General features: G+C 43.3%; 1 protein-coding gene across 1 annotated transcript in view; it reads right to left on the bottom strand.

Annotated features, from left to right (window-relative positions):
* Positions 1-409: 409 nt before the first annotated feature.
* Positions 410-10735, bottom strand: part of LOC115090436 (high mobility group protein HMGI-C-like) — a 50943-nt gene continuing 40617 nt past the window's right edge. The window contains exons 6-7 of the mRNA XM_029599533.1: positions 4579-4611; positions 410-585 (exon numbers count right to left, since the gene is read on the bottom strand). Of these exons, the coding sequence (XP_029455393.1) occupies positions 499-585; positions 4579-4611 (120 nt within the window). The 3' untranslated portion in view covers positions 410-498. The remainder of the gene's footprint in view (positions 586-4578; positions 4612-10735) is intronic.

Below are 10735 nucleotides of genomic sequence, written 5' to 3'. Positions count from 1 at the left end.
TTTTCAAGGATTTCATTAAGGAAATCTGACAAACTTCAATTAAAGAAAGAAATCCCTGCATTATAGGCAAGGCTAGACTTTTTTTGCAACTCATCTCTGCTCCAAATGAAGGATTTACTAATTTTGATGGCTATTGTTGATGGCTTCTCCCAGTGAGTAAAGGAGCAGTTTCACACAGGGATTCACTCTGCGGCATTTTGCTCGCAAAACCTCGGAAGGAATTAGGTGAGTTTGGTTAAAGGAATTTCATTTACAAACCTGCCATGGAGGGTGACTAGCTGAGTTCATCTGACCTAATCAAAACATCGTTGGATAGTTGCTCTTTACTTTTAGTGGGGTGCAGAGAGGTCCAAGGCTATCTGGCTAAGGCTTTGGGTGGTAAAGACATGGCAGGGAGAGATCTGGGGAATAAAAACTAAAACGACTTTGCTTTATTATGGCTTTGCATTCTTTATGACTTAGCAGACCCTGGCAGCACTGCTTGTTCCCGGGGTGCGTTCAATGAGGTAGCATTTTGCTGTTTGTTGATTTAATCATCTTCTGAGGTCTGCTCTGAAGACTTTCCACATCCTCACCTGGCTGTTCCTACGAGAACATAAAATACTGAACAAACATCTGAAAAGAGTTACAAATTTGACAGTTGCTTATATACTTTGTCAGGCCAGGTGTTGCTAAAGTCTCAGAAAATGAGTGGGTGCGAGGGATCTCTTTTTGTGACTAGTACCTTGATCCATGGGTAGACATGGGGAGGGTAATTTTGAAACATCCTGCATAGCTTATGCCTCAAATATGCACATGAGTTACACCAGTTTTCAAAGTGAACCTACATGGATGGGTACATTCGCTTTGAAAATTAGCTAATCAACTCTAGTCTGCAAAAGCTGCACCTGCTATTTGGTGCACACAACATTTTCCTGAAAAGTTATGCGCATGTGGTTGAATTTTACAAGCATGCACATAAATCTCAAACCCTCCCCAATTCCGCCCCAGGAATGCCTCCACTCAGTACAGATAAATTTACACACGAGCATGGCATGTGCATGTAGGTTTACCCGTATATCAGGCAGACAACTTTTGCAAAAAGGCACTTCTGTGCATAAACTTTTTTTACCCACAGAAATCCCCTTTGAAAATTACTCCTGGATGATAATTCCTAAGCAAATTCTGAGGCACTCCAGAAACACAACCTCACTCAGAAACATGCAGGTGAGAAAAACAGAGGCTAATCATATATATATGTAAATAAAATACAAGCACATAGACACATGCAAACATGAATAATCATATCCCAAAAAAGACAGTCTTACCTTAAGCAGATACATACACTGAAACACACATACAGTGTACGGTATACCTCAAAGACACACCTAAAGATGTACATACTGTAGTCCTTTGGCTCTAAAAAAGGGTTGTACATCCAAGTATACCCCATCATTATCTACAGCAATGGTGTGCTCCAGCTCTGAGACCGGCCATCCTGTGTGGGCTACCAGATAGTTCTGGAAGGAGACCAGCAGCAGGTGGCAGCATGCTTGACTCCCTGAAAACCTGGTTTTCTTTACCACTTCTCAGGGTGAGGATTTTTTTCTCCTGAGTTGAGAAATGCATCTAAGCCAGAGAATTTCATATTTCTTTTGTGCCTGTGCTTAGCTGCTGGGAATCTGCTCAGTGAAATAGCCTGTGGGCATCTTGCTTAATGTCTCTTAGTGGTACTAGGCTCTGGCTGAAAAGTGTAATCTCAGCCAATGGAGAAAATTGTTTGGAGCGTGCCCCGAGGAATTTACTTTGAAATGACTGCTAGTGGTTAATAGTGCTGATGTCTCTTCTGTGAGACTCTGCTGAACTTAGAAACACATAATGGTGATGCATCTCTGAAGATTAACTCCCTGATTGCCCATAGCAACAAAAACTGGGACTGGGTTTTCTGAAGAGATGTCTGTGCTTTGCATTTTACTTTGTGAATCATTTAAGATGAGATGTACTCTCTACTTGAAGAACTATGATAGTGCTCGAGCGTGTCAACTCTGCTGTTTTTCTTCTGCTCTACGCGTAAACCAGCACAGCCACTTTTTGAATTGCCATCTTTTATCCAGTTTGGGTTTTCCAAGATAGGGATAAGCAGTGAAGGCACTGCTATTTTTTTTTTTTTTTTTTAAATAGATTTGCCACTTGTCATCCACTCCCATAAAAGAGAAGCTCCAGTGCTCCCCTGACTGCACTGGAGAGGACCAGCTGCTGTAGAAACACACAGAACTATATAATTAGATAAGACTGACATGTAGAAGCACGCATGGGTATACACTATACAAATACAAACATATATGAGGTATATGTTTAAGACAGCCAGCACATACATAAGACAGGCATACAAAAAAAAAAAAAAAGACAACCCAGGCATATATCCTAACTCATGAGCATACACAAAAATTCAAATAAGTATAAAGATAGAGAAACAGAGAGAAAGACAGACATATAACAGGGAGAAACCGCATAGTCCCTTGTGACTCTTTTCCAGGAAGCCAGCAAAGGGGGAGGGGGATACAGTCAAAACACCAACTCACAGCTATGACTCCATCAAAGGGAGCATTCTGTGGGTTTTTTCTTGTTCTGTTTTAGGAACAAGATTTCAATGCAAAGCACAACTCAATATTAATCTAAAACCAAGAGAGAGAGAGAGAGAGAGTCTGACAGCTACTGTAGGGCCATCATCTCCCATTAATCATCCAGCGTGTTTAGCTCTCCACAAGACAGACGTGGCTACAGAAACCACTCTGAGCTTCTACCACAGGAACTGGCTTAACTGTTAGGAACAGGAGAGGTGAGTGAGCCAAACGTACAGGCCGTTACGAGACCTCCCCCATCCTCTTCCTGTGCCAGGACCACTCAGCGCATGTCCTCTCTTCAATTTCATGGCTTTCATACAAAAACAAAATATATAGACAATTTTATTCCTCAGAATAGTGAGACTCCCCTTGCCCCTTCACCCATTCATTCCATACATTCCATACATTCATGCTGTGCTGGGTGGGATAACTGCTGTAGGATCATGATTTCTGGATAATCCTCCATAGGGTGCTCATCTGCTTTTAGGTTTTTGGGAGCAGGCGAGTCAGTCCAGGTTTTCAGCTCCTGTTTCATGGTACAAAAGTCTGTGAAATAGGGGTTGAAACAGTAGGATGGGCTTTCCTACTCCTCAGGACTTTAATATTTACCCCAATTACTTCTAAAACAGCACTTCTACATATCCAGCTCCAAAATGCACCATACAAAATGCAGCAAGCAGAGAAGCGTGCATGCAAGAATGTGCCAGATCCACCCTGGGCCATCAGGCTGGCTCATACCTTTCTTTTTTGTTGTTGCAATTACAGAGCCATGAAGCAATGCTGGTGTGAGTGCAATGTGATAGAGCTGTGACATATATGACCTGTATTTCTCATCATACTGAGACCCGAAGGTCTCCCACTCGCTGTAAATTGCTGGGGGCTTATCGCAGTGCGTCATGTGGTACATCTCAGTGGCAACATGCACTTCACCAGTCTGTGGCTTTTCTGAGCCTGGATTCTTCAGGGCAGGGGAATGCGGTTGTGATGCATGGGAGTGTTATGTTTTTAAATGGAATGCCTTCATCCACCAGCATTCGTCAACCCAAAAAGCAGCCTGCACAATGCAGAGGGGAGTGCACAGAACTGGCTGTTAATGTGTCTCTTTCTGTCATGTCAGGAACCCCATTAAGGAACTGGCGGAGGTAGAACAGGACTTCTGGTCCACTTTCAGTCTAACCTGCTGTGTTCCATGTCTCCATGTTTGAACCAAGAATTGATGGCCTAGGGTTTTAAGACATATTTTGAAAATACAGAGGTGAAATGAGGCAAGTGAAAGAGAGAGAGAGAGGGGTTAAAGCAGACAGAGGGATAGAGAATTTTCTCTGTGGCCTCCTAAAAATGTGGAATTTAGAGGACCAAGTGTTGTTGGGAGCTGCATTTAACTCTTCTCTCTGACTTATATATAAAACTGAATTGTTTTCAAAGATGGAGGGCCTGTGCATGTTCAAACATGCAGAAAATTCCAAACTGTACAAAAACACCATCTTTTGGGCTTTTGCACGTTTTTACGTGTGCAGAATCCATTTGCAATTTTCACCTTTGCAAGTAGAAAACCTATGTGCAGACATTTTCCAAAATTCCAAATCAGTGAGTTGCCGCAATGTACTATCATGCAAAGCAGCTCAATTCAGAAATGATCAGAAATCGGCGCTTGTAGTTCCCTTTGCATGCCAGTTTTCAGAAAAAAAGATAACTACGCCTCAGGAAGGTATAGTTATCTTTTCCAGCTGGCTTGAAGCAAACTTTCTTGCAGAGGTTTGCTATAGAGCTGATTGGCATCCATAGCAAACTCTCATGGAAATGGGCCGCTAACCATGAGCCTCCTTGTTTTGAATGAGAGATAATGTAAGCAGAACGTCTAACTCAAGCCAAGGCAGTCACTTGAGTATCCAGAGAGATAAAGCCTTGTGAGGTTAGCTGCATCCCTTCTTCTGCTGCTAGCATATGTATTCTCACTTCTTTGGGAGTGCCTTACCTGAGATGTTTCCTTCTCCACCACATGCTTAGGCTGTTACAGAAACACAGACAGACATTCACATAATAATATACAATGAAATTATTTTTACTTAAAAGATAAAACATTAAAAAAAAAGCAATGCAGTCAGCTTTTTGCTGTGCTAAATGACTGTACACTTAAATAGCTGATTTATCAGAGGCTGTAATTCAGGATAATCAAAAGATTTAAAGCAACAATATTATCAGGACTCCTTCAAATATTAACGTGCTCTTTTGAGGTTCTACTGCTGCATCTTTGGACTAAAAACTACATGTCTTTTTTTTCAGAGGGCAGTATATACTATTTAATGCTTTTATGTTTTTATAAAACAAAATGTATTTTTTTAAATTTCATATTCAATTTTTCAAATATATCACAAATACATAATTGTATGGAATTAGGGTAAAGTATATAGAAAACCCCTATTCCTATCAAAATGATAGAAACTAAATTAAACACAAGAAATTAAAAATGAAATATGATTTTCAGATAACTTGTATAATTGCAAACTATGGAGATGCTTTTAACACATGTACTTTAGGGAAATCTGGATGTTAGATTTAATTACTCATCTTTATTGAAAGTAAATGTTCATTACATTCAGGAACAGTGGGTAGCTCCCTATCCCGGAGAGTTTGTAATCTAAGGGCCTGATTTACAAGGACTTTTCTCCGATTCAGTATTTATGGGGAAAATGCTTATTAGACTCCTAAGTTTGTACCTGAGGCAATGGAGAGTGAAGATTCTTGACCCGGGTTACAAGAAGCATCACTGGGAGAAGTAGGAACTGAATCCCGGCTTTGCCCTGTTCTCAGACCTCTGGTCTAAACATCAGGCTACTCTTCCTCCCACATTGCTTCTCTTGGAAATTACCAAGTAGAAGTTATGCACATGAAAAACATCCACATGCTTTGCTCATGCTATCTGTGCAGGGAGTGCAGAATAGTACATGCACGCTTGAAAACCGAGAGGTCAATCAATAATCATTAGGCCGCTAGAGTTAGCCGGATAACTTGCCCTGTATATTCATTGGGATAAATGTCCCTCTCAGGGCCGGCGGAAGCACTAGGTGAGCTAGGGCACTGACCATTAGGGGGCGCCGCCGTCACTCATTAGCCAATGAGGCAGGGTGAGGTGGCCGCAACAGGCAGCAGAATTTTGAAGGGGCAAAAAGTGCCCCTTCAGATTTCTGCCCAGCCTCCGCCTCACCCTGCCTTCCCCTCTGTTGAGCCACCCTCCCGAACCCCCCCAAGACTCATGAAAACCCCTGGTGGTCCAGTGGGGGGCCCGGGAGCGATCTGCCGGTCCCGGGCTGTTGGCTTCCACTAACCAAAATGGCGCCGGTGGCCTTTAGCCCCTACCATGTGACAGGGGCTTAGCTACTTAACCGGATATCTTCAAAGATTTCCAGTTAAGTAGAGATCTGTAAAAGGAAAAAAAAAAAATATGTAAAGGAGCCTGTAGCCCGTTTCTTTTGATCCTGTGGTGAAAGTATAAATGAGGCACTGTCAGCCTTCCCTCTGCCCCCACCAAACCCAATAAAGAATATTTAAATGCCCTGGGCCCACCAACCTCATTAGCTATTTAAAGAAATTGTAAATCTTCCTCTCCCCCTGACCCTCCCACCCACCCACCCATGGCTTAAAATTTGGCCAGCCAAGCCCCCCCCCCCCCCCCCGGAGACCCCCTCCTCCATCCCCCAGAGTTGTCAAAGTCCATGCCAGGAGCAGGGTATGACCTTACCCTCTCCTGGTGCTCCAGCACTGAGTCTATGAGATTATTTGTACATAGTGCGTAAATTGTGGCTTTTTAAAATCCACGTTGCTTGCGTGTAGCCCCCCCCATATAGGTATATGTGGGCATTTTTGTGCAAGCGACACTTTTAAAAATGATCTCAATGTGCACAGGTCCCTTGTGTTTAAAGATTGGACTGGGTCTGTGCAGGTTGAAAAGTAGGTGCCTAGAATGACAGGTGCCCTACTGAAGATGTACCCTCACTATTTATATAGTTTAAAATAGGATTATGTGACTCATGGCAAGTCGCACAATAAAATTATACAAATATGTATTTGGCAACAATCAAGCTCTCTCCAGGATCAGTGCAGATCGTAGGACTTGGCACTAGCTGTAGCAGTTCTTGGATTATGTGCAGATTCTGACACGTTTCTTGGTATGAACATGAAAATGATCCAGAAGCGATGAGAAGGAGTCATCAGTTTTCAAACACCTGCCAAGTGCTGGTAAGATAGCTGGTTCAGTTCAACCGGGTATTGTTAGGCGAATTTTCAGCTGAATTGAACCAGCTAGATTTTTCTGTTAAAATTTAGTTTTTTACATTTCTTCAAAATTTAGTCAAGAGAAAATTATGGCTCTGGTGTAGTATTGGCTAAACGTATCCACATAGCACTCAAAATCAGTGCTCAGAATCGACACTGACTGCCTAAGTTAACTGCCCAAAACATCCAGGGAACTTTCCCTCTTTTGCCCACTCTGTTATGGGAGTCTCTGTTTAGTGGACCCTTGGGCCGACCTGCTGGAGACTGGGAAAGGTGGTCACTGTCTCTAATGAATAGTAGGCCGGGAGGCAGATGTTCAGGCAGGATGTAGATGCTCTTCACCCCGGAAGCTGGTACTCCCCCGGAAGGAGCCCGTAGGAGCCCAACCGCTGGGACTTAGGTGGCTTCATCATTGGACGTGGAAGCCCCCCCGGGAGGAGCCCGTAGGGGCCCGGCTGCTGGGACTTAGGCGGGTTGTGAATCAGGACAGGTAACTGGAACCAGACTAGGACAGTAGTGATACTGTAACTGGGTACGGGTTCTGGAACCAGGCAGGAACTGTAGCAAGACTCGGGTACTGGAACCAGGCAAGAACTGTAGCAGGATCCGGGTACTGGAACTAGGCAGGAACTGTAGCAGGATCCGGGTACTGGAACCAGGCAAGAACTGTAGCAGGATCCGGGTACTGGAACCAGGCAAGAACTGTAGCAGGATCCGGGTACTGGAACCAGGCAAGAACTGTAGCAGGATCCGGGTACTGGAACTAGGCAGGAACTGTAGCAGGATCCGGGTACTGGAACTAGGCAGGAACTGTAGCAGGATCCGGGTACTGGAACTAGGCAGGAACTGTAGCAGGATCCGGGTACTGGAACTAGGCAGGAACTGTAGCAGGCAGGCTGGAACCAAGCAGGTGCTATAGCAGGCAAGCAGGAGCCAAGCAGGTACTGTAGCAGGAACGGAGCAACAAAGCAAAGCGAGTCACTCCGGGGCACAGCGCAACAGGAAACCAGGAGGCTAACTTGTTGCAAGGCAAAGACTGGATGGCCGCGGCCGGCTTATCAAGGCCGCGGCGTCTGACGTCCGGAGTTGGGCGGAGTCACCACTGACGGGAAACGGCCTAGAAAAGCGCCCAAGTGGCGCGCATGCGCGCCTAGGAGCCAGGCGTCCATGAGAGAACTCGCAGCGGCACAGCCCCAGCGGGGACGCTGCCAAACAGGCCAGAAACCAGGCCTCTGGAAGCGAAAGCAGGCCCGGGAGCCGGAGGTAAGGGCCAAAACCACAACACACCTTGTGAATTTAAATAGGTAAATGCAGTCAATGGGGAAAACTTTTAAAAATAGAGTTTTAACTGGCTAGCTCCCAAGGTTAGACAGTTAGAGATGCGAATCAGAACCAGAATTGGTTTGGATTCTGGTTCTGATTCACATGTGGGTTTTTTTTTCATCGAGCCTGATCGCGGTTTTATCGGCTGCACCTGAGCCGATAAACAAAAAACCCACCCCGACCCTTTAAAACTAATCCCTTTGCTTCTCCCACCCTCCCGACCCCCCCAAAAACATTTTACAGGTACCTGGTGGTCCAGTGGGGGTCCCGGGAGCAATCTCTCGCTCTCGGGCCGTCGGCTGCCACTAATAAAAATGGCGCCGATGGCCTTTGCCCTTCCCATGTGACAGGGTATCCGTGCCATTGGCCGGCCCTTGTCACATTTTTAAAGTTGGCGCCGGCCATCCAGTGCTCCTACCTTGTGACAGGGGCCGGCCAATGGCACTGATACCCTGTCACATGGTAAGGGCAAAGGGCCATCGGTGCCATTTTGATTAGTGGCAGCCGACGTCCTGGGAGCAGGAGATCGCTCCCGGGACCCCCACTGGACCACCAGGTACCTGTAAAATGTTTTTGGGGGGGTCGGGAGGGTGGGGGAAGCAAAGGGATTAATTTTAAAGGGTTGGGGTGGGTTTATGGTTATTTTTGTGTGCCGGTTTTCCCGCCCTCCCCCAAAACGATAAGAGAACCCCCACAAACAATATCGTGGGGTTTTCCTATCGTTTCGGGGGAACCCCCGATTTCAGACGATTTTGAAAATATCGACCTTATTTTCAATCGTCCGAAGCCCGATTTACATCCCTACCAGTTATACCTTTTGAAAATTGATCACAAGTGCTGCTGAGTGGTGAAAATAACTGATTGGTTTTAGTTGAATTCTCTTCCATACTTTACTGCCTACATTTTCAGCTGAAAATTTCCCTAAATCTAGTCGGACAAAAATTGCCTGTTTAGATATAGGACAGCTATTGTGTGGCTGGAGTTGCCTTGCTAAACTTAGCTGGTTAGCATTGAAAGTCAGCTAATTGGCTAAATTTTTAATCCTAACCCAGGTAAACCAGACACTTCTCTTTTGCCTGACATAGACCGAGATTTATCAAATTGGTATAAATATTGTGGAAATAGCACCCATGTTAAAAAAGGGGGCATGGATAGGATGAGAGAGAAAGAGAGCGCCTCTATGGTGGCCCACTTATAAGTTAACTTTTTATACCACTGTAAGAGGGGGCATTATGAACTCGGGGTGAGGGTTGGGGGGTGGAGTAAGTTTGGGGGCAGTTGCCATCAGTGAAGATTTTATGTGATTTGGAGAGATGAAAGGTAGAAGAGCAGATTTATACAATTTACTCTCTACCTAGCTTGATTGAAGCTAGGTAAAGAGTAGGGATGTGCATTTGTTTTTTGACGATTTGAAATGAATTGGATTCAGATAAGCTTTTTAGTCCCTGTTTCAGTATATTTTTCAAACTGAGAACATGCTATCTATATTTATTTTGACATTTTCCTTTTTACAGTGTGGTTCTAGCCATAAGCATATTTATCGTACATAGTTCAGATGTATGAAAAGATACAACATTTAATACCTTGCAAATCTTAAAAAAACAGTGTGCTCGTGGAAGAGCCAACAGTTGTGGCTGACAAGGTAACTGAATAGTGGTTTTTGCGTACACATTCACAACAGTATACAATTATCATTGAAAGAGTCACATAGGCTAAATAACACCCCCATCTCCTATTTTACATTTTTTATTTCATACATTTTTTATTTTATCTATTTTTTTTCATTCACTTTGTTCATTTTTTCATTTCATTTTTTATTCAGTTTTTTATTTTCATTTTATTTGGCATAATTGTACATCATTTATAGTATATAATCCAATTTAAGTTGTTCAGTACAGACATGGTGTTCCTTATCCCCTCCTCTCATCATTCAACAAACTTCTTTGTATCTGCCATTTTGATATATTTACACACATACTTACATATTTTTAATATTTAATATTTTATATAATTTTTATACATGGTTTATATATGTACACACATTTATTTTGTAGTATTTATGTATTTATTTACATGTATGTACATTTTTATGTTTTATATTTTATTTATGTATTTTATTGATTTTACACATATTTATGTATGTGTGTTTTTATACTTGTTTACAATAACCCCTGAGGCAGCTCCTAGAAGAAAGAAACTCGGCCAGAGTTGGGCAAGATTCAATAAAAGTCTTTTTTCACCGATCCTTTCTTCATGTTTATTGCTAATGCGAAATGATAAATGACCCTTTAAATTTGGCCACCTTGAGAATTTTGGTGCATATTTAATTGGCCAATGGGGGAACATTTTGAAAAGCATTGGTTTATATGACTAACTCCTGAAGTTAACTGGTTAAACTTTGAAAAATGACCCCCAGGTAATTATTGTGAGAAGAAGAAAGAGCAGAGGGAGAGAAGAGTAGTCAGGCTAATGCACATAAGCGAGGCTATTTTTCCTCAGCCAGGAAAGCTGCTGCTTTAGCTCAGTTCTAGAGTTCT

Source organism: Rhinatrema bivittatum, chromosome 4 (genome assembly GCF_901001135.1).
Source record: "Rhinatrema bivittatum chromosome 4, aRhiBiv1.1, whole genome shotgun sequence".
NCBI lineage: Eukaryota > Metazoa > Chordata > Amphibia > Gymnophiona > Rhinatrematidae > Rhinatrema > Rhinatrema bivittatum.
This window is presented reverse-complemented; position numbering and strand designations above follow the sequence as displayed.